The sequence below is a fragment of the Lissotriton vulgaris genome, unplaced genomic scaffold (assembly GCF_964263255.1).
Source record: "Lissotriton vulgaris unplaced genomic scaffold, aLisVul1.2 SCAFFOLD_220, whole genome shotgun sequence".
NCBI classification, from domain to species: domain Eukaryota; kingdom Metazoa; phylum Chordata; class Amphibia; order Caudata; family Salamandridae; genus Lissotriton; species Lissotriton vulgaris.
Window position 1 is genome coordinate 1,437,375 of NW_028248788.1, and position 23,739 is coordinate 1,461,113.

The following is a 23,739-nucleotide window of genomic DNA, read 5'->3' on the forward strand; positions in this document are numbered from 1 at the left end:
AAACCCACGGACCCTTCTCCTACCACACCTGCAACTTCACATGCAACAGAACCTCCAAACCTTCAAGGACCGGACCTAACCACCTCTGCTGCATACTCCTCAACACCCGATCCGCACGCAAGCACGCCATCGAGCTCTAGGACCTGATCGACACCTCCACCCCAGGCGTGGCCTTCCTGACCGAGACCTGATGGAACGACTCCTCGGCACCCGACATCGCCATAGCCATCCCAAATGCAGAGACCGCACCAACGGAATTGGAGGAGGCCTAGCCATCGTCCACAAATCCACCCTCCAGGTCTACACTCACGTAGAGGACACCCTCAACTCCGCGAACACTTGCACTTCCGGATCCACACCACCCTCAGAGGAACACTCAACTACGGGCCTCCTGGCCCCCGGGCTCTATTCAGCTACTCCATCGCCGACCTCGCCAGCACCCACACACTTGCCTCCACGGACGACATCCTCCTCGGCGACCTGAACTTCCACCTCGAGAACAACAACTACGCCAACTTCACCACCCTGATAGACAACCTCTCCAACCTCGGCCTCCGACAACTTGTCACCGAACCCACCCATGCCGCTGTACACACGCTTGACCCCGTCTTCTCCACAAGCACCCACGTCGCCTTCAACCACACCACCGAACTACACTGGACCGACCACTGTTGCATCCACTTCACCTTCAAGAAACCCACCACATACCACCACACCCAACAGCTACCCCGCAGCTCTGGAGCAAAGTCACCGAAGATCAGCTGAACTCCACTCTTGCCCAGAATACACCCACCGACCCCACGAACCCTGACACCCCCGCCCGCAATTTCAGACAGTGGATTGATGACTGCGCCAACACTCTCGTCCTGCTCAAGAAGCCCTCCAACAACCACTCCAGCAAGAAAGCCGCCTGGTTCACCGAAGAGCACCAGACCTCTAAACGCACATGCCGAAAACTGGAGAAGAAATGGCTCCATGATCACACACCGGACAACCATGCAGCCCACAAGTTCGCCACCCGCAGACATCACCAACTCATCAGAACAGCCAAGAGATCCTCCTTCAAAGCCCGCCTGGACAACAACGCACACAACAGCAAAGAGCTCTTCAGCATAGTGAAGGAACTCTCCAACCCCAGCGCCAACACCAACGACATCCTACGCTCGCAAGATCTGTGCGACTCACTAGCCACCTTCTTCCATCGCAAGATCGCTGATATGCACGACAGCTTCAACACCTCGACCGCCCCGATGACGGCAGACCCCACCCCGATCGCCACCTGCACCAACTCACTGACTTCCTGGTCCCACGTGAACAACGAAGAAACACGCAAAGTCATGAACTCCATCCACTCATGATCACCATCAGACCCCTGCCCACACCACGTGTTCAGCAAAGCAGATGCGAACATCGCACCCCAACTACGGAAGGTCATCAACATCTCCTTCGGCACAGCGACATTCCCAGAAAGCTGGAAGCACGCCGAAATCAACGCCCTCCTCAAGAAGCCCAAGGCAGACCCCAAGACCTCTAGAACTTCCGGCCCATCTTCCTGCTCCCATTCCCAGCTAAGGTCATCGAGAAAATCGCAACATACAACTGACCCGCCACCTCGAAGACAACAACATCTTAGACCCATCCCAGTCCGGATTCAGACAAAACCACAGCACCGAGACAGAACTCATCCCCGCCACAGATGGCATCAGGCGCCAACTCGACAATGGTGAAACTTCAGCCCTCATCCTCCTGGAACTGTCAGCCGCCTTCGACACGGTCTGCCACTGCACACTTAGGACATGCCTCCAAGAAGCTGGAATCCAGGAGAAGGCCCTGGACTGGACCACTTCCTTCCTCTCTTGCAGAACCCAGAGAGTCCGCCTCCCACCCTTCCGATCCGAAGCCACCAACATCATCTGCGGCGTACCCCAGGGCTCATCCCTCAGCCCGACCCTTTTCAACATCTACATGGCCCCCCTCACACAAGTGGCCCACCAACACGACCTGAACATCATCTCCTACTCTGATGACACCCAGCTTATCCTCTCCCTCTCCAAAGACCCACACACTGCCAAAACCAACCTCCACGAGGGAATGAAGGCCGTCGCTGAGAGGATGAGGAGCAGCCGCCTGAAACTGAACTCGGAGAAGACGGAGGTCCTCATCCTCAGCCCCACCCCCTCCACCTGGGACGACTCCTGGTGACCGACCACACTGAGAACAGCACCCACACCCACCGACCACGCACGCAACCTAGGATTCATCCTCGACTCCTCCCTCTCCATGTCGAAGCAGGTCAACTCCATCTCCTCCTCCTGCTACAACACCCTCCTCATGCTTCGCAGGATTTAAAAGTGGATCCCGACCGAAACCAGAAGAACGGTGACCCAGGCCCTCGTTAGCAGCAGGCTGGACTACGGCAACACACTCTACCCAAGAATCTCGGCCAAACACCTACAACAGCTACAACGCATCCAAAACGCCTCAGCCCGCCTGATCCTCAACATCCCGCGGCACAGCCACATCACCCCTCACCTAAGAGACCTGCACTGGCTCCCCGTCAACAAGAGGATCACCTTCAAGCTCCTCACCCACGCACACAAAGCACTCCACAACACCGGACCAGCCTACCTAAACAGCAGACTCAACTTCCACACTCCTGCTCGCCAGCTCCGCTCCGCAAGCCTCGCCCTCGCCGCCGTCATGCGCATTCAACGAACGACCTCCGGCGGCAGATCCTTCTCCTTCCTCGCCGCCAAGACCTGGAACACCCTCCCCACCCATCTACGGCAGACCCAAGACCTACTCGCCTTCATAAGACTCCTCAAGACCTGGCTCTTTGAGCAGTAGCTGCACCCCCCTCCCCTCAGCGCCTTGAGACCCTCACGGGTATGTAGTGCGCTTCACAAGTTACTGATTGATTGATTGATCTTCTCCTCCATATGAAGATCCTCCGGCTGGTAAAGTAGAGTTGAAGTCCTGGAAGTTGATCAAAGCCTAGAAGATAGCGTGTCTTTGAAGTCTGGTGACTTGCTGCTGTCGAGCCATGCATGGACATAGGCTCTTTCTAAAGTTTTTGAACCTAAAGCCCATGCGTCAACCCTGAAATAAGGTCAGACGTTTGTGAATGTATAGATGCCACCTACATGGGCATCTATACTGGAATTTACAACTAGCAGTCGTCTGATGACGATTGTCGTAAAACCTAAAAGATGGCTGAGAAAAGAAATGGTCCTCCTGTCCACACTCCCCAGATCACCCTCGAGGCCGCTGGGATGTTTGGCAGCAGGGATCGAGTCACCTCCAGAGAGTCGCAACAGCAGGCAGGCTGTGAGGATGCTCGCACTCTGCGAGTGAGTGACCGCCACTCTTCCATCGATGTCTCCCAGGAGATAATCTACGTGCCAGATGAGACCTTTCTGCAGTTTTGCCTGACAGGATCTCAGGCTTTCGATTGCTCCTATAGGGTGATCTGTTCCTGGTCTTTGAAAGAAGGTTCCTGGACGAAGGTGACGCCCCAACGCCAGCGAGCCCAAAGTTTAGCACAGACCAAATGATCTACTCTTCTTCACAAACAATATCCTGTGGTAACAAAGACTGAGCAGTGAGATGCCAGGCCTGGGTCTGTGAGGCTTCGAAGGGCAGATTGGCCCAGCCGAGCTTCAGTGAATGACTGAAGTCTCTCTCAGCCTTATTGCCCAGTCACTCCATTAGCACATGGTGGCGGCATTGATATAGCATGGCAAAACTGGAGACTGTACCTATACCTACAGCCACATTGCTATGAAACAGCCTATATAATGCAATACGAATTATAAAGCGCATGGCTGTCTCCAAACAGGGGTCCTGAAGGAAGTGACCCGATTAGGGCCACCTGGGTCACTCGCGACCACCTTTCAGCCTTCCATACAAATGAAGAGTTGGACAGACAGTAGAGAATGCAAACATAGTATATTTATTCAGGTACACTTGAGTGGAGCCCAGTCAGCCCAGTCTCGGGGACTGCCATGATGATACATTATGTACGATTCAGAACCAATGAAGGCACACCCAGACTGGAAATTTCCAGATGGAGGCAGCTACACAAAGGAGCTACAGAAGGATACGTTTCTATCCTCAGATTGGGCACACACTATCTCTATACCAAGGTCGTTCTGGCCGTGCCCATCGATGGACTAGTGGGAGGCGGCCTCTATCGTGTGGGAAAGGTATGCGCTAATAAGAACAGTGTATTCATTAGTACAGCAGGGACCAACCTTGGAGAAAACAAAAATTACCGAAGCTGCTTCTAGCAGAGACAGAGAGAGATTAGTTTCGATCATGGCTCAAAATGGCGGCCAAACATAAAATGGTGCAGCGAATGCTAACTTATGCAAAACAATATATAAACAGCACAGCTAAGACATTTTTATTCTAACAGTCCTGGAACTAACGGTTCATAGTTGTACTAAAAGAAAAGACCCAAACCGAAGCGTGGCGCCTACTTGTCAAACAGGTATGTTTTCAAAAGTTTACCGAAAACAGGTTCAGAGGGTGTGAGGCGAAGAGTTCAAGGCAAAGAATTCCAGAGCTTAGCGGATAAGTAGGAAAAGGAGCAGCCCCCTCTTCTTGCCTCACGGATCCTCTGGATATGTACATGCTCGTGTCCATTGGAGCAAAGTGCTCGGAGCTGCTGATAGGGAAGCAGCCCTTATGCTCATAAGCTCTGTAGGCGAGGATGGCACTCACATACCATTACTACCGGTATTTTTTCCGAGCTGCCACCATCACTACCCTCTTGGGCCATGGACTGTGAGACAGGTCTCTCGAAAGGTGAGCTAAAGACAAGTCTGGATCCTGTGATAAATGTGCAGAGACATCCAGGGATCAGGGACAGGAGCTGCTACAAAGAAGGGAGTCTCACAGTGTGCCAGGATGGAGCTGAAGCGGTGGTCTTCAGACACTCAAAGATGCTATTGTCTTTCCTTCAGACACTCAAAGATGCTCTTGTCTTTCCTTCAGATACTCAAAGATGCCATTGTCTTTCCTTCAGACACTTATTTAAAGAAGAAAGAAGAGCCAGGGGAGTTAAATGTAGAATCTTGTCATTCTTTAGCTGGTGAAGCTCTTACCTTTAGCAAACACAATGCCTCAGGTGAAGACATGAAAGCCCTCCTCATGACATGGACTGCGGCCCAGCTCCCGTCCCATTAAAGAGGAATGTTTGGAGGCGGCTGATCCAAGGGTGCCCCAGGTGAGCGGTTCTTACCTGAGCACAGGTGATGTTCCAGGAACTGAAGGAATCTATTGTAACACCTTCAACTAAACACCACAGACAGAATACCCACCCTGGACAGGTACCGGGCAATTTTTAATCTTCAAACACAAATCTTGGAACAGGATGTGAAACGCCAAGCACATCTAAGAGGAGACAAAGCATGCTGAGTGCCAGTCCTAGAATGGCCCCTGGCAGGACGGGTGCTAGAGACGTGTGGGCTAGAAGTATGGCCATAGAAGGAGCTGTGAACCTCTATCCTTTGGGGACTGGACGTTACTGTTGAAGAACCCCAGAGCCGACTGCATCTGATCCATCTGTTGCAGGTGAGCGCTCCAGGCAGCACCTTCGCTCTCTCTGGCAGAGACATATCTTCGATTAAATCCATCCTACAGGAGTGTGGATCTCAGCGCTAAAGAGGGGAACTTGCGTCCGCAAGAACAGAGATGCTCTGCCCCACCTCCCCACCTCTGCAGATATCATATTATCATCTTAACAGTAATTCACTGAACCACTAACAGATAACACCTGCTTTTGCTAGACTGCACCCCCTCTTTACTCCCCACACTCTCTCTCCACTGGGATCCATAGTACAAACATGGTGCAGTGTCTCACAGCACCGTGCTGGACACTTAAGTGTGTGTGCCGAGCACAGACCAGAACAGGGCACCATATCACCACAAACATGCTGCTCCCAGTGCCAACATCAAGATCCGAGTGCACGGGAAACAACTCACTAGTGAAAGAAGCTTGTTGACGATACCAGTCTGCCTTCCACTGTGCAGGCAGCAACACGGCCTTCATTGAAAGGGGGAGTAGATCCCCCACAGGGAGGTGTAATGAGTGACTGCACCCACCTCAGGGTGATGTCTGGGGGTTCTTGCCGTCCACCATACACACTTTCAAGGAGCGCACTGACTGTGCCTCCGCTTTGTGGCACTCAACATGACTGGCAGTCAGGGCACCTGCTAACGTCCCCTCTGCCTTTTCGCTTGTAATATGACACAGCCACAAAAATACAACAATTGTACCTCATTTCTTTGGGGCACATGCCATACAGGTGTGTGAATGCCCCCTTGAGATCATGCCAATGCACCTTTAGAACAAACACGATCTGCAACAATGTGCAACTATTTGTGTGGTACCAAAGTGACCGTACGCCCCCATGCCCGCACTCATCCTGTAGTGCCAGTGCTCTTTGTGCCAACTTCAGGTTCTTCAGCGTGCTGTCAATCACTTTGCCTCAGTCACCTTCTCGGTTAGAAGCCATACTCCTTTACCGACCACTCATCGTTCCTTCTCCATCATAAAGGCTTCGTCACCCACCATACCTTCCCGGATACACACCACCTCGACACCATAATCCCATTACACACTCCTGGGGTGTGGAGTGTGCTTCCCCCTTCAGATCCCACACAGAGATAAACATGGCCACAGCATTTCTCCTTATTTATGTAACTCATGATCCCCACCGTCCCACGCACGAAGACCCACCTTGTGCGGACTCCTTCAGAAAGCGGGCTGAAGTGCGCAGACTCACGACTGTGGTTGGAAACTGCTTCCGCAAGATCATCGCCTCCAGACGCAACGTGTAACTGAGACCAAAAGACAAATAATTCACATGTAGTGGGTACAGAGAGGGGTGCATTTACAAACACCCAGAAGGGTTTTATATACACACATGCACCCAGCCCCATACATGCACAACCCCCACACAATACACAGACACGCACCCACACAGACACATGCACACAGAGACACACATGCACCTGTTGGACTTGGCCCTTCTGGCAGGTTCACCCCAGAACTTTTTTGCCTTTTAATGTTATATCATTAAAGTGATTTCTGGTCTTTACGCACTTTAGCACTGTTGCGCAGTGTAAAGTGCGTGCGCTCCCTCAGTGCGTGTGTGAGATTGGCCTGCCCTCCCATAGGAATGCATGGGGGATTTGAGTGTCCATGGTATCTCCTATTGTGTGGATAGTGCAGGGTCGAGTTTGGTATGTGCAGACTCGTGTGATTAAATGCTGCACGATGATGTGCGCAGATTTATTGTGTCTAGTGTGGAAGTGCCACTTCTAGAAGTTGGCATGTCTGTGCAGTTAATGTGAATTGACTGTCTGGCTTGTGATTGGCTGGAGCTGGCTGGTGTGCCTGGCTTCAGGAGTCAGGATGGTTCTGCCCCGCTGGTGAATGGAGAGATGTGCATGTTGATGTGAGGGTGGAGTGCACCTGGGACCAGAATAGGGCTGGGCTTTCCCTCCACAATGCTGGCTCTGCCCTCTATGGTGTGTCTGATGTCCCTAGCCTGTCCTGTGAATGGGGAGAGGGGCTGAGCACAATAGAGTGTCCCTGAACCAGTTGAATCTAGTTTTACCCCACCCTGCACCCTAGAGATAAAGGGATTTGGTGTATAAAAAGAGGCTGTGACCTCATGTCACATGTTCTTGTTTCCTGACTTGAATCTACCAGGGGCGTGCTGCTGTTGGGTCCCAGGGGAAGGCTTGCCTCCCTGGGCCCTGCCCAGCCTCTGTATGCCCTGGATGCCTGATGGACTTTGTTGCTGGGACCCTTCTGCCTTGCTTCTACTCCGGGACCTTGCAAAGACTTTGGCTGTATTTTTATCTTTCGGGGCTTTATAAGATCTGAATGCCCCTGGGAGTGCTGTGCTCCTTTTTCGTTGTGGCCCTTTAAGAGGGAATCCCCTGGGGAGGGATTCCCTGTGACTCCTGCTTGGCGGGTGCCCAACCCGCTTATGGATATATTTTGCTTACCGGTGCCACCCTGCATTATGTCCGCTTATTGGAATGCCCCCGAGTGTGCAGGTGCCCACCCTGCGTCTTCGTTTTATTGATAATAATTCTTAAGGGTGCCGCCCTTTTTTAAAATGCGCCTTAACGGGTGCCCACCCCGTTTCTACTTTTATTTTATACCTCGAGGGTGCCTACCCCTCGTTATTGCCCCACGAAACAGTGATGGCGCCGCCGCCGTGGCAAAACTGGAAGCCAGGCCCATGCCCGCCTGACTGTGGGCGGGGCCTGGAGTGCATCCCTTCCCCCTGCCTGGGGGAAGCCATTGCCCGTTTTTCCAGATCTCGTGTGTGGAGAGGGAGACCGGGGATGCTGCCCGCTCCACAGGAAATGCAGCCGCTATGAGCGAGGCTCTCAGGAGGGAGAGAGAGCCCCGCCCGCTGCCTCAATGAAGCCGCCGGAGCTCCCGTGAGCGAGGGAGTGCCCCGGCAGACCACAAAGAAGAGACCGCGTCCCCCCTACCGCATGGTGAGAGGAGCCACGGGGAAGGAGGAGTCCCCCGCGAACAGCCCGGTGAGTCAGAGAAGGGCTGGGGGACTCTATGGGTGTATCTGTGTGTGCCGACTGCGGCACTTGGGGGCAGATGGTGCTTTTGATCCCAGTGCTGGTGCGAGGCACTAAGATAGAGCGGCCCGTCTAACAGAGGGCAGCTCCACCGATGGGGGCATGTTTGTTCAAGGAGCCCAGGTGGCTCCCCCGACCCCCCCCATTAGTTTATCGAGCCATGCGTGGCTACAACAAAGCCCCCATTATCTTCAGAGCCTAGATGGCTCACGGGGCACATTATTGATTTAAAGGGCCAGAGGAGCCCGTGCTGAGCCCCGTGGCTCCAACGCTGAGGGCATTTATTTCTTTTAAGGAGCCAGAGTGCTCCCGTGCACACAGTTGTTTCAGAGACAGAGGGATCCAAAATGCGCAATATGTATTTCTAGAACCAGAGGGCTCCAACCTTTTGCGCAGTCTTTCTTCCAGAGGGCTAGTGAAAGCCCCAGTTGCAGTTTTGAGTTCCCAGCTGCCCAGCAAGTAGTGGGCAGCTGCACCGTTTAGGTTCCTTCCTTTCTAGGGACATGTACTTTGAACTCAGGAGTGAGTCGCACTCCTTCGCCCTACCTTGGCCTTCCCCAGCTGCGCAGCACTTAGTGCCAGCAGCAGCGTTTAGGCCCTGTTCTTGTCCTCAGCTGACCAGCAAGTAGTGGGCAGCTGCTACGTTTAGGTTATGGCGCAGTGGCGCAACCTGGACCCTTGATGTGATTTATGTGCTACATGTGAATTATGCGCATATGCTTTGGGTGTTAGGAAATGTACTGTGTGTAGGATGTTTTGCGCACCCTGTGTTTGATACCCCTAGATATGGTGTATGCTTAGGAGGTTGTGTTGCCCTAGTATTGTTTATGCTAGGGAGTTCATGGTTCCCCGCGTGATATATGCCTAAGGTGGTTAGGATTGTGTAGTGTGTACCTACCTTTTAGCAGTGGTTACTGGTTGTGTTCTACAATGGGTATTTGGTGCTACATTTATTCTATGTGCTAGAAGTGCTATTTCTACTCAGTGCTGATTCTGACAGTGGTCTCCGTGGCACTGTCATGAGTACATATCCCTTGTAAATATTGCCCGTGCCCGTTGGCACAGTGTACATAATGTGCTTACTATTCTAAGGTGGTTTGAGAATATAAAGGCTAGTGTTGATCTACCCTTGTGTGGAGTTCCTTTTGTGGGGGGCCTGGGATGTTGTTGCTGGGGGTTGCATGCACAAATGCTTAACTTACAATGCCTCCGGGATCAGCCTTACTGCTCGTGTCACGTTGCCAAGGGGGTGAGCAGGGGTTATCTTTGGAGTGTAACTCCCTTGTCCTAACTAGAGTGGTGGTTTCTGCCTGGCTTTGGCGCAAGCCTTAGCCAACCGGAGATCCCATTTCTAACAGCACCCACCCCATACATGCAACCCCCACACAATGCACATACACGCACACGCGCCCATAGACACATGCATGCACACAGACACGCATGCACCCACAACCACCCTCATATGCACACCCCACACGCAATGCACAAACACACACATACGCCCACACAGCTGGAGTACCTTGCACTATGGCAAGAGCGGCCCATGTCTGTCGAAATTCCCCCTCCACCTCGCCCCACTGCCCCTACCTGCATGGACAGTGGCTGACTAAAGGGCCCCTTCACGTGAACATCGTACAGCACCTTACAACCTACGATTACTTTAGATACTTTTTGGAACCTTCCATCTGCATCTCACCGGCTATGCTCTGTTCCTATCTCTCTCTTATACATGCATGCACACCCATACCCACTCACACGTGGGCATGTGCACTCTTACAGACAAACACCAAAGCCCAGAAAGAGGTCCCCTTCGCATGCACACAGTATAACGCTTCAGGATTGCAATTTGATAATGATTAGTTCTAATGAAAGGAGGTGTGTACACAACACGTTTAATTATTGGTTTGTAGTATGTGTAATGCATTCTATAGAAGGTAATGTTTCTATGCAATGCAAATCATCTTTAAAATCCCTTTACCTCGGGACATCCAGCAGCAGTGCCAGGAAGAGCTCGGCTTCGCTCAGGTTAGACCGGTCTCCCCGGAAGGCCTTCAGTCGCTTCACCTGTGGAGGGACAGCAGGATTCAGACTTCAACACTAGGGCCCTTACATGCATTTATGGGTGAATGAGGGTCTCTCAGGAGGCAAGAACATGACGTTTATCCTCTGATCAGGGGACTTCCTTGAAAGAATTGACTTCATAAGCGTGGAAGTATCTGCAATCTCTACCTGTGCTGTAGATTCACACCTTGAATATCCCTCGATTCACACCATTCCTCAGATTATTGGGCAAACTGTCACATTAGATTAGCTCAGTCCTTTCATCCGCTTTACACCGGGTTTGCCGCCAGCGAATCCATCTCAGAAACTAGTTGCCGCACTGTAAGATCTGCAGTATGGATACGATACTGATTCACATGCTGTGCGTAGAGTGACAAGTGACAGTAACATAGGGGTGTCAGACACTCCAGATCTGCTTCTTCAAACTGGTGTAATTAGCCCAGCTTGAGTCAGGGAAGTGTAGCTTACAGGACATATGCACTGCGCACCATCAGCAGCTGCATATGGCTGCTGCCGCCCCTCTTCAGGTCTATGTGTTGGCTGCCTGTTATCTGTTTCTGTACTAACAGGCAGTGCCTGTAAATGCAAGATACATGCCTATACCATTGTCTAATTTAGTAGTCCTGTCCTCCATACTTGCTTGTACATATTCTGTGAACATTCTGCCAGATCTTCTGAAAGTCGTCACCCTTCCTATGAGGAGGCAGACAGGCCTGTTCGCTTGTAGTAAGGACAACTGCTAGTGCTGATTTCAGTGCCTTGGGGAAGAACACAGGCACCTCTATCACTTGATTAAGGTGAAAGTCAGATGCTGCATTTGGAAGATGGGATGGGTAAGGACCGGATGTAGCTTGGACTCTATAAAAGCTTGGAAATGGGTTTTATTAGCGCTGCTGCATCATTGCCACAGCCAAAGTCACTTTCCATGCAAGGCTTCCACACTAACATGTCTGTGTTGCGTCAAAGACATCCATTAACTGAGACAGTGCAACACCGAGGTGTAAGAAGTCACTTCGGTGGTGGAGGTTTCTGTGCCAGGCCCAGATAATTAATCTTTTCCACTTTTGATGCAGCTCATCTCTGCATTTAGGGGTGAGTTAAGGTGAAACACTTCCAGCTTAGAGCCAAAATGCCACATTTGTTGTCTCTGAATGTGATAACACAACCTCCTGCTCAAAGTTCTAGGCATGAGTGGAGGCACTCCTGCAGGTGGACTGGCAGAGAGCCAGGGTTGGCACATGCCTGGCAGAACGAGTAAGGTGGTCATGCCATGATCTGTGTTTTTAGTGCTACACCTAGTATCAGGAGTATTGGCGGAATAGTCGTGATGAAAGTATCTAAGGCTATTGGTGAGTGAGCCGCTCTGGGGGCACTCATGCATTTTATACTTCCTCCTGTGTGGTTCTCCGCAGTAATAAGTGTCTTCACCCCCCGTACCCACTAGTGATGGAGGCCGATGCTGTTCTCTCCAGAGACCTTCACTTCTTACATCTTTATCTTTATGCACCAATGCATAGATCCATGGCCTCTGTGGTGCTGCAGAATCTCGGACCCGAAGCCTTGGGCCTGATTCACAAAGGGCCTTTGCATTCATGGAGGAGGCCTTGCTGTCGTGGGGGAGTCTCCATACTAACAGTTGTGAGGGATTCTCAACCCTCACAGTGGAGGCCTCACAGTCATGGGGAGTCTCTGCACTCATGGCGGAGGCCGCAAAGTCGTGGGGGAGTCTCTGCACTCAAGCAGCTTCTCCTCAATGAGAACATGGGGGAGTCTCTGCACTCGTGGCGGAGGCCCCTCTGTCGGATAGGAGTCTGCACTTGGGCGGCATCTTTGCAATGAGAACATGGGGGAGTCTCTGGATTCAGAGCGGAGGCCCCTCAGTCGTGGGGGAGTCTCTGCACTCACAGCGGAGGCCCCTCAGGTGTGGGGGAGTCTCTGCACTCACAACGGAGGCCCCTCAGTCGTGGGGGAGTCTCTGGATTCAGAGCGGAGGCCCCTCAGGTGTGAGGGAGTCTCTGGATTCAGAGCGGAGGCCCCTCAGGTGTGGGGGAGTCTCTGCACTCACAGCGGAGGCCCCTCAGTCGTGGGGGAGTCTCTGCACTCACAGCGGAGGCCCCTCAGGTGTGGGGGAGTCTCTGCACTCACAGCGGAGGCCCCTCAGGTGTGGGGGAGTCTCTGGATTCAGAGCGGAGGCCCCTCAGGTGTGGGGGAGTCTCTGGATTCAGAGCGGAGGCCCCTCAGGTGTGGGGGAGTCTCTGCACTCACAGCGGAGGCCCCTCAGTCGTGGGGGAGTCTCTGCACTCACAGCGGAGGCCCCTCAGGTGTGGGGGAGTCTCTGCACTCACAGTGGAGGCCCCTCAGTCGTGGGGGAGTCTCTGCACTCACAGCGGAGGCCCCTCAGGTGTGGGGGAGTCTCTGCACTCACAACGGAGGCCCCTCAGTCATGCAGGAGTCTCTGCACTCGAGCAGCATCTCCGCAATGAGAACGTGGGAGAGTCTCTGGATTCAGAGCGGAGGCCCCTCAGGTGTGGGGGAGTCTCTGCACTCACAGCGGAGGCCCCTCAGTCGTGGGGGAGTCTCTGCACTCACAGCGGAGGCCCCTCAGGTGTGGGGGAGTCTCTGGATTCAGAGCGGAGGCCCCTCAGGTGTGGGGGAGTCTCTGCACTCACAGCGGAGGCCCCTCAGTCGTGGGGGAGTCTCTGCACTCACAGCGGAGGCCCCTCAGGTGTGGGGGAGTCTCTGGATTCAGAGCGGAGGCCCCTCAGGTGTGGGGGAGTCTCTGAACTCACAGCCGAGGCCCCTCAGTCTTGGGGGAGTCTCTGCACTCACAGCGGAGGCCTCTCAGGTGTGGGGGAGTCTCTGGATTCAGAGCGGAGGCCCCTCAGGTGTGGGGGAGTCTCTGAACTCACAGCAGAGGCCCCTCAGGTGTGGGGGAGTCTCTGGATTCAGAGCGGAGGCCCCTCAGGTGTGGGGGAGTCTCTGAACTCACAGCGGAGGCCCCTCAGGTGTGGGGGAGTCTCTGGATTCAGAGCGGAGGCCCCTCAGGTGTGGGGGAGTCTCTGGATTCAGAGCGGAGGCCCCTCAGGTGTGGGGGAGTCTCTGCACTCACAGCGGAGGCCCCTCAGTCGTGGGGGAGTCTCTGCACTCACAGCGGAGGCCCCTCAGGTGTGGGGGAGTCTCTGCACTCACAGCGGAGGCCCCTCAGGTGTGGGGGAGTCTCTGGATTCAGAGCGGAGGCCCCTCAGTCGTGGGGGAGTCTCTGCACTCACAGCGGAGGCCCCTCAGTCGTCGGGGAGTCTCTGCACTCACAGCGGAGGCCCCTCAGTCGTGGGGGAGTCTGCACTCGGATGGCATCTCTGCAATGAGAACATGGGGGAGTCTCTGCACTCACAACGGAGGCCCCTCAGTCATGCAGGAGTCTCTGCACTCAGAGCAGCATCTCTGCAATGAGAACATGGAGGAGTCTTTGCAGTCACAGCTGAGGCTGTGAGTCGTGGGGGTGTCTCTGCACTCACAGCGGAGGCCCCTCAGGTGTGGGGGAGTCTCTGGATTCAGAGCGGAGGCCCCTCAGTCGTGGGGGTGTCTCTGCACTCACAGCGGAGGCCCCTCAGTCGTGGGGGAGTCCTTGCACTCACAGCGGAGGCCCCTCAGTCGTGGGGGAGTCCGCACTCGGATGGCATCTCTGCAATGAGAACATGGGGGAGTCTCTGCACTCACAACGGAGGCCCCTCAGTCATGCAGGAGTCTCTGCACTCAGGGCAGCATCTCTGCAATGAGAACATGGGGGTGTCTGTGCACTCACAGCGGAGGCCCCTCAGTCGTGGGGGAGTCCTTGCACTCACAGCGGAGGCCCCTCAGTCGTGGGGGAGTCTCTGCACTCACAGCTGAGGCCGTGAAGTCGTGGAGGTGTGTTGGTCAGTGTATGGCAAGAGTACGCAGAGCACGTGAATCTACAACAGATCCATACTGCACAGTCTCCATGTGTTGGACAGTGTATGGCGAGAGTACACAGAGCATGAGAATCTACAACAAGTCGATACTGCACAGTCTCTGTGTATGGCCAGTGTTTGAAGTGAGTATGCAGAGTATGTGAATCTACAATAGATCCATACTGCACAGTCTCTGTGTGTTGGGCTGTGTATAGCGAGGGTACGCAGAGCATGTGAATCTACAAAAGATCCATACTGCACAGTCTCTATGTGTTGGCCAGTGTATGTCAAGAGTATGGAGATCATGTGAATCTACAACATATCCTCGCTGCACAGTCTCTGTGTGCTGGCCAGTGGATGGAGAGAGTACGTAGAGCAAGTGAATCTACAACAGATCCATACTGCCCAGTCTCCGTGTGTTGGCAGTGTATGACGAGAGTAAGCAGAGCATGTGAATTTACAACAGATCTGTTGGACCCGGCCTAGTGGCGTGGTCCTCGCTGATCTCCGCAGCCCCAGATCTACGGGTGGAGCTGACTCCCGTCCACCCAGAACTGTATATGACACTCCTACACTGGACCTGAGACGATCCCCAGACCGCGTGCCTGCACCCGTGCACGTGACCATCAGACTCCATGTTTTGCCACACCGGCCGGCCGGCCGGCCGCCTTCTTCCCTTTCGGCAGCCCCTGGCCTCTCCTGGCTGCAGCTGAGCCTGCGCATCCGACGCGCCCAGATCTATCCGGGGGTGAACGACTCCTCAAGTACCCGAAACCAAGACTTCCATCACACCTCCGGCCCCCTTCCAAGGAACTGGTTTCCCTCACACCTCTGAACTATCCCTGGGGGCTGGTTTCGATTGCACCTTGGGCCTCCTAGTGAGCTGGCTCCAGGCCCTGATGGGCGTCTGAGATTCCCTGGGCGCATGGTCCAAAGCATCAAAGAACCAACCGCCCAGACGATCAGGCGCCTGGCCCTCGGACCTCCGGCCCCCTGCCTCTGAGGGTTCGGACATCAAAGAGCTCCAGTACTATAAGACAGCCTGCCTTCCATCTAGCCGGTAGTTGTATCTTGGACAAGAAAGCCCTGCTGATCTGATCGCGGCTGACCTTGAGGAGAACAGACTCTGACCCACTGAGCCCTGCTGACGTCATCGCGGCTCACCCTAGAATCTACGGAACTGAACCATCGGAGCCCTGCTGACGCTGTCGCGGCCCACTCTTGAGAAACGAGACCTGAACCCTCGAGCCCTGCTGACGCTGTCGCGGCTCCAACTGCTACGAGTACGACAGAGTACTCCTGCCCAAGCCCTGCTGACCTCGTCGCGGCTTGACGAACTCTCTGGTCCGGCTGGACCATCGACGCTACCCTCACGACCATCTTGAACCAGAAGTGAGTAGGACAGCAAGTCCCATCGCCAGCCCCCGTACCCCCCAGTTCGAGGATTGAGAACTGTGCGCAGGGTGCGTGGCGTGCCAGCTGGTATCCTAAGACTGTCCCGCTTCCCCAATCCCTCGTTACGAGACTTTCGCGATCCCTCGATCGCTGTGTATTGCTCCCTACTTTTAATCTTGATAAAGTCTTTCTTGATAAGGAATCACGGTGTGGTGTCCGTTCATAAGTGTGGTGTGTCGACAGTGTGTACGATCAGTCCTCCCCGGCGGGGACTCCCCCTCGATAAGACTCGGCAGTAATTGTGGGAGAGGAGGTTCCAGGCGGTTAGGAGAGTCCCCTTGACCCCTGGGGTCACTGCCTTCCAACATTGGTGGCAGCGACGCGATACGAACCTACGTCTGAAGATCGTACCACTGACACACGACTGAACACACACGCAACAAACGCACAAGAAAAGAGCGACCATGACGACTACAGAATCTGGTGTAAAATCAACCTTCGACAAAGACCTCCTGGAAGATTACACACACAGAGAGCTGAAGCAGTTCTGCAAAGAACTGAATATCCCGAGTACCAGACTAAGCACCAAGGATGATTTCCAGAAAGCGCTAACCGCGTGGGTAGAGTCCGGAGCACCCCTCCCCCCGACCGAAGACGACGAGGGAGGGAGGCCACGGACCGAACCCGGTACACCGACCGGTGAGAGAATCCAGCAACCGACCCAGAGCCCAGCAACCGGGAGAGAGCGGTCATCGGAGGAGATGGCCGATCGAGAACGTGACCGAAGCCATGAGCTCGAACTGGCGCGCCTCAAATTGGAGGGCGAACTCAAACTCGCAGAAAAGAAGTTGGCGGTGGAGCAGTTGCGACTCCAAGGAGAACTAGAGGAGAAGAAGCTCCAGAGGGAGCATGAAGGACGGAAACTTCAGCTCGAGCACGAGCGCAGCCTCAAGGAAATCTAATTAAAAGCCAGAAAAGAAGCAGCCGGATCACCAGGCCTTGGGGAGCAGGTGGTCCCCAAAGAAACGAAGGTACATATCCCCAAGGACGTTGTAAAGGAGTTCTACAAAGGAGACGACATCCAGCAATGGTTCAAAGCATACGAGGTGGCCATGTCCGCTCACCGGGCCCCGGAGAAGGACTGGGGGGCCGGCTTATGGAGCCGCTTCCTCAGCGAGGGGAGAGACACCCTGCTGGACCTACCAACGGCACACATGAACGCCTACCCGCACATGAAAGACGCTCTCTTATTCCGCTACGGCCTAACGCCAGAAATGTATCGCCAGCGGTTTAGGGAGTGCAAGAAGATTCCTGGCACCACATGGGTGGACTATGTGAACTACTACACCCGGGCCCTAGATGGGTGGATCAAGGGCAGCAACGTGACCACCTTCGAGGGTCTAGTCGACCTAGTAGCTTACGAGCACCTGTCCGCAAATTGCTTTGTGGAACTAAGACAGCATCTCCTGGACAGCAAGCTCGCCAACCCACGGAAACTGGCTGTGGAAGCCGATCGATGGGTGGCCACCCGAGTCCAGAAGGCGCCCGGGGGAGACCCCCACGGAACGAACAAGGATCTTCCCGCCAGCGGGGTGGGGGAGGTCGGGGCAAGCAGCAGAATTCCCAGTCAGGGCCTCAGCGTAGTCCCCCCAGGAACCAGACCCCGCGCTCTCCTCCCGTGACGAGAGCCGCCCCGAGTGCAGGACCCCCGGGGCTACGCCCCAGCTCCACGTGCTACAAGTGTCAGCAACCTGGGCACTATGCCGGTGACCCCCAATGTCCCCTGACCCCGAAATCCACCCCCACTGGGCCCTCCACTAGACAGATATCCTCAGTAGCCTTAGAAGAGGAGGAGATAGAAGAACAGGGAGAGTGGGAACCCGCAGCCATGGTCCTAGCTTCCCTGGGGAATAGTGAGATGATCCACGGAGATTATCTGCCCGACAACACCGAAAAGTACCGCCAAACAGTGAAGGTTAACGGGCGCAGCATAGGAGCCCTTCGGGATACAGGAGCCAGCATCACGTCTGTTAGGTACACGCTAGTTCCTGAGTCCATGATCATCCCCCACACCTCCTGTCGGGTGATAGCCGCCGATAATTCTGTCCGCAACTGCAGGATAGCCCAGGTCCTGTTTGAGTGGGAGGGGGTCTCGGGCGATCTGCGGGTCGCAGTCCGCACGGACATGCCTGTAGACTGCCTCTTGGGGAATGACCTAGAGAGTTCCCAGTGGAAAGAGGTAGAGAGAAGGACCCATTTAGCCATGTTAGGCCTGCCCCAATGGGCCTGTGTGAGCACCCGAGCCATGACCGCCAGAATGCCCAACCCTGAGAACGAAGAGCCTGAGTTGCCCAGTTCAGCCCCTGATGTCCCTGAGGGCGGCGAGCACCCTACGGTCCTCGACCAGCCCTCCCTCGAAGAGAACGCATCCGACGAAGGACCCCTCGGACCCGCTGTCAAACCAGTCCCGACCCTAGCAGATCTCCCCGAGTTGGCCCAGTGGCGCCAAGAGGGAGGACCGTCCCGAGAGGAGTTCTGCCAAGAGCAGACCTCCTGCCCTGCCCTAGAGGGGCTCCGGCCACAGGCCGCAGCCCAGGCCGCTGGAGACCAGTCCGGCTCCCACTACCTTTACTGGGAAAACGGCCTACTGTACAGTGAACAGAAGACCGCCTAACTAGGGTCAGCCCGTGTGCTGGTGGTACCCCTACGTTTCCGCGGACTCCTCCTCAACCTGGCCCACGTTGTGCCCCTGGCGGGACATCTGGGCCAAGATAAGACCTTCCAACGCCTAGTGACCCATTTCTACTGGCCCCACATGCGGGCTGATGTGGAACACCACTGCAAGTCCTGCCCCACGTGTCAGGCTAGCGGCAAAAGCGGAGGCAAGCGCAAGGCTCCCCTCCAGCCCTTTCCAGTTGTCAGTACCCCCTTTGAGAGGGTGGGGATCGACATCGTCGGACCTCTGGACCCCAGGACCTCCTTAGGCCACCGGTTCATTCTGGTTCTGGTCGACCATGCCACCCGATACCCCGAAGCCATCCCCCTCCGGACGGTGACGGCCCCAGTCGTGGGCCGGGCCCTCATGGGGATCTTCTCCCGGGTGGGATTCCCCCGAGAAGTGGTAAGCGATCGAGACACAAACTTCATATCTCGGTACATGAAGTCCCTCTGGCAACAGTGTGGGGTGTCATACCGGTTCACCACCCCCTACCATCCCCAGGGCAACGGCCTGGTTGAGCGGTTCAACCGCACCCTGAAAGGGATGATCATGGGTCTGGAGGAGCCCTTGCGACGCAAGTGGGACGTCCTCCTACCCTGCCTCCTGTTCGCCTACCGAGAGATACCCCAGAAATCCTTGGGATTTAGCCCTTTCGAGCTGCTTTATGGGCACCCCGTTCCGGGGTCCCATCAGCCTGGTCAAGGAAGGCTGGGAGGCTGCCCCCCCGATCACCCCCCCGACGTATTCTCCTACGTCCTGGCCCTCCGGAACCAGACGCAGAAGTTTTGTGAGCTGGCTGAGGCCAACCTGGAGGCCAGCCAAGAGGAGATGAAACGCTGGTACGACCACAATGCCACTCTGGTCGAGTTTCAACCAGGCCAACAGGTTTGGGTCATGTCCCCAGTGGAACCTTGTGCCTTGCAGGACAAGTGGACTGGACCCTTTAAGGTGATAGAGTGCAAGAGCCAGGTCACCTACCTCGTTGATACGAAATCAGCCGGGAACGCCCTGAAAGTGTTACACGTAAATCGGCTCAAACCCCATTTTGTGCGGTCTGAGTTGGGGTTACTCCTTGCCACCGACGACCGAGAGGAAGAGGAAACGGACCCTCTACCCGACCTCCTGTGTGCAAAGGATCAAGATGGCTCCGTAGAGGGAGTGAGCCTCTCATCCTCCCTCACCCCCGTACAGCGTGAGGAATGTCGCCACTTGCTGGGACAATTCTCAGACCTCTTCTCCATCACTCCCGGCGTCACCAGTTGGTGCATCCACGACGTGGACACCGGGGACAGTCCTCCGGTATGGCACAGAGCCTACCGAGTCCCAGACCGAGTCCGAGCCTGCATCAAGGCTGAGGTCGACAAAATGTTAGACCTAGGAGTAGTGGAAGCCTCTGACAGCCCATGGGCTAGCCCCGTGGTCCTGGTTCCGAAGGCGGCCGCCCCCGGCACCGTCCCTGAGCTGAGGTTCTGCGCAGACTACCGCGGACTCAACGCAGTCACCCGAACCGACGCACACCCCATCCCCCGAGCCGACGAACTGATTGACCGCCTAGGGTCGGCTCAGTATCTTAGTACCTTCGATCTCACCAGTGGCTACTGGCAGATCGGCCTCACGGAGAGGGCCCAAGAAAGTTCTGCTTTCTCTACTCCGGATGGCCATTTCCACTTCCGAGTCATGCCCTTCGGCATGAAAAACGCCCCCGCCACCTTTCAGCGACTGGTCAATCAGGTCCTGGCTGGGTTGGAAGGTTTCAGTGCGGCCTACCTAGACGACATTGCGGTGTTCAATGCTCACTGGCCCGAGCACCTACACCACCTCTGGGAGGTGTTGGACGCCCTGCGTCGAGCCGGGCTCACCATTAAAGCTAGTAAATGCCAAATAGGACAAAGCTCAGTGGTATACCTAGGGCACCAGGTCGGCAGCGGCCTCGTGGCCCCCTCCAACCCAAGATAGACGCCATCAATGCCTGGGAGACCCCCACGACCCAGACCGAGGTGCGGGCTTTCCTAGGGCTCACAGGGTACTACCGCAGATTCATCAAGGGGTACGGGAGTATTGTAGGCCCCCTCACCGAGTTGACAGCCAAGGCCAACCCCAAGAAGGTCATCTGGACCCCCGCCTGTCAGAAGGCCTTCGAAGCACTAAAAGGGGCCATGTGCACCGCCCCAGTACTACAGGCCCCTGACTACTCCCGAGAGTTTGTGGTTCAGACCGACGCCTCCGAACATGGCATCGGGGCCGTGCTCTCTCAAGTGGACGACAAGGGGATTGATCATCCGGTGGCCTTCATCAGCCGGAGACTACTACCCCGGGAGCAGAGATGGAGCACCATCGAACGAGAGGCCTTCGCAGTAGTCTGGGCCTTTAAGAAACTGAGGCCCTACCTGTTCGGGACCCACTTCCGGGTCCAGACCGACCACCGTCCTCTCCGGTGGCTCATGCAAATGAGAGGGGAGAACCCTAAACTGCTACGCTGGTCCATCTCCCTCCAAGGGATGGATTTTACTGTGAAACACACAGGCCTGGTGCCGACCACGCCAACGCCGACGGCCTGTCCCGCTTCTTCCGCCTCAGCGAAGAGAACCCCCAAGAGGATGGGTAGTTCTCCTCGTCTTTCAGCTGGAGGGGACGCATGTTGGACCCGGCCTCGTGGCGTGGTCCTCGCTGATCTCCGCAGCCCCAGATCTACGGGTGGAGCTGACTCCCGTCCACCCAGAACTGTATATGACACTCCTACACTGGACCTGAGACGATCCCCAGACTGCGTGCCCGCACCCGTGCACGTGACCATCAGACTCCATGTTTTGCCACACCGGCCGGCCGGCCGCCTTCTTCCCTTTCGGCAGCCCCTGGCCTCTCCTGGCTGCAGCTGAGCCTGCGCGTCCGACGCGCCCAGATCTATCCGGGGGGTGAACGACTCCTCAAGTACCCGAAACCAAGACTTCCATCACACCTCCGGCCCCCTTCCAAGGAATTGGTTTCCCTCACACCTCTGAACTATCCCTGGGGGCTGGTTTCGATTGCACCTTGGGCCTCCTAGTGAGCTGGCTCCAGGCCCTGATGGGCGTCTGGGATTCCCTGGGCGCATGGTCCAAAGCATCAAAGAACCAACCGCCCAGACGATCAGGCGCCTGGCCCTCGGACCTCCGGCCCCCTGCCTCTGAGGGTCCGGACATCAAAGAGCTCCAGTACTATAAGACAGCCTGCCTTCCATCTAGCCGGCAGTTGTATCTTGGACAAGAAAGCCCTGCTGATCTGATCGCGGTTGACCTTGAGGAGAACAGACTCTGACCCACTGAGCCCTGCTGACGTCGTCGCGGCTCACCCTAGAATCTACGGAACTGAACCATCGGAGCCCTGCTGACGCTGTCGCGGCCAACTCTTGAGAAACGCGACCTGAACCCTCGGAGCCCTGCTGACGCTGTCGCGGCTCCAACTGCTACGAGTACGACAGAGTACTCCTGCCCAAGCCCTGCTGACCTCGTCGCGGCTTGACGAACTCTCTGGTCCGGCTGGACCATCGACGCTACCCTCACGACCATCTTGAACCAGAAGTGAGTAGGACAGCAAGTCCCATCGCCAGCCCCCGTACCCCCCAGTTCGAGGATTGAGAACTGTGCGCAGGGTGCGTTGCGTGCCAGCTGGTATCCTAAGACTGTCCCGCTTCCCCAATCCCTCGTTACGAGACTTTCGCGATCCCTCGATCGCTGTGTATTGCTCCCTACTTTTAATCTTGATAAAGTCTTTCTTGATAAGGAATCACGGTGTGATGTCCGTTCATAAGTGTGGTGTGTCGACAGTGTGTACGATCAGTCCTCCCCGGCGGGGACTCCCCCTCGATAAGACTCGGCAGTAATTGTGGGAGAGGAGGTTCCAGGCGGTTAGGAGAGTCCCCTTGACCCCTGGGGTCACCGCCTTCCAACAAGATCCATACTGCACAGTTCTCGTGTGTTGACCAGTGTATGGTGAGAGCACGCAGAGCATGTGAATCTACAACAGATCCATACTGCACAGTCTCTGTATGTTGGCCAGTGTATGGCGAGAGTAAGCAGAGCACATGAATCTACAACTGATCCATACTGCACAGTCCCTGTGTGTTGGCCAGTGTATGGCGAGAGTACGCAGAGCATGTGAATCTACAACAGATCCATACTGCACATTCTCGATGTGTTGGCAAGTGTATGGTGAGAGTACGCAGAGCATGTGAATCTACAACAGATCCCTCCTGCAGTCTCCGCGTGTTGGCCAGTGTATGGCAAGAGTACGCAGAGCACGTGAAACTACAATAGATCCATACTGCACAATCTCCGTGTGTTAGGCAGTGTATGGTGAGAGTACGCAGAGCATGTGAATCTACAAAAGATCCATACTGCAGTCTCCGAATGTTGGCCAGTGTATGGCAAGAGTACGCAGAGCATGTGAATCTACAACAGATCCATACTGCACAGTCTCCATGTGTTGGCCAGAGTATGGTGAGAGTACGCAGAGCATGTGAATCTACAACAGATCCATACTGCACAGTCTCCATGTGTTGGCCAGAGTATGGTAAGAGTACGCAGAGCACGTGAATCTTCAACAGATCCATACTGCACGGTTGCTGTGTATTGGCCAGTGTATGGCGAGATTACACAGAGCATGTGAATGTACAACAGATCCGTACTGCAGAATCACCGTGTGTTAGGTAGTGTATGGCGAGCGTATGCAGACCATTTGAATCTACAACAAATCCATACTGCACAGTCTTTGGGTGTTGGCCTTTAGGTAGGGACTACCAGAGGGCAATGGGTACCTGTGTGAAGGAGGTATGTGGCTCTGAGTACTTACTTCCTCCTTCTCCGGCAGGTGTTTGATCAGCTCGGCCAGCCTCTCGCCACAGAACCGCTCTTCAGACCCCCGCCTTATGTCCTCCACGATCTCAGGCGCTGACCTGTGGAGAGAAGACCATGTGAGTGACCACAGGAAGTGATGCAAACATGTGATCATGTGTGACCCTGAGCCAATCAGATA

At 55.1% G+C, this 23,739-nt stretch overlaps 1 protein-coding gene across 2 annotated transcripts in view; it reads right to left on the reverse strand.

Annotated features, from left to right (window-relative positions):
• LOC147663825 (uncharacterized) overlaps positions 1–23,739 on the reverse strand; it is a 227,180-nt gene that overhangs the window by 120,873 nt on the left and 82,568 nt on the right. For both annotated transcript variants that reach the window (XM_086950187.1, XM_086950186.1), the window contains exons 3-5: positions 23,557–23,659; positions 10,604–10,689; positions 6,746–6,846 (exon numbers count right to left, since the gene is read on the reverse strand). In XM_086950187.1, the coding sequence (XP_086806313.1) occupies positions 6,746–6,846; positions 10,604–10,689; positions 23,557–23,659 (290 nt within the window). The remainder of the gene's footprint in view (positions 1–6,745; positions 6,847–10,603; positions 10,690–23,556; positions 23,660–23,739) is intronic.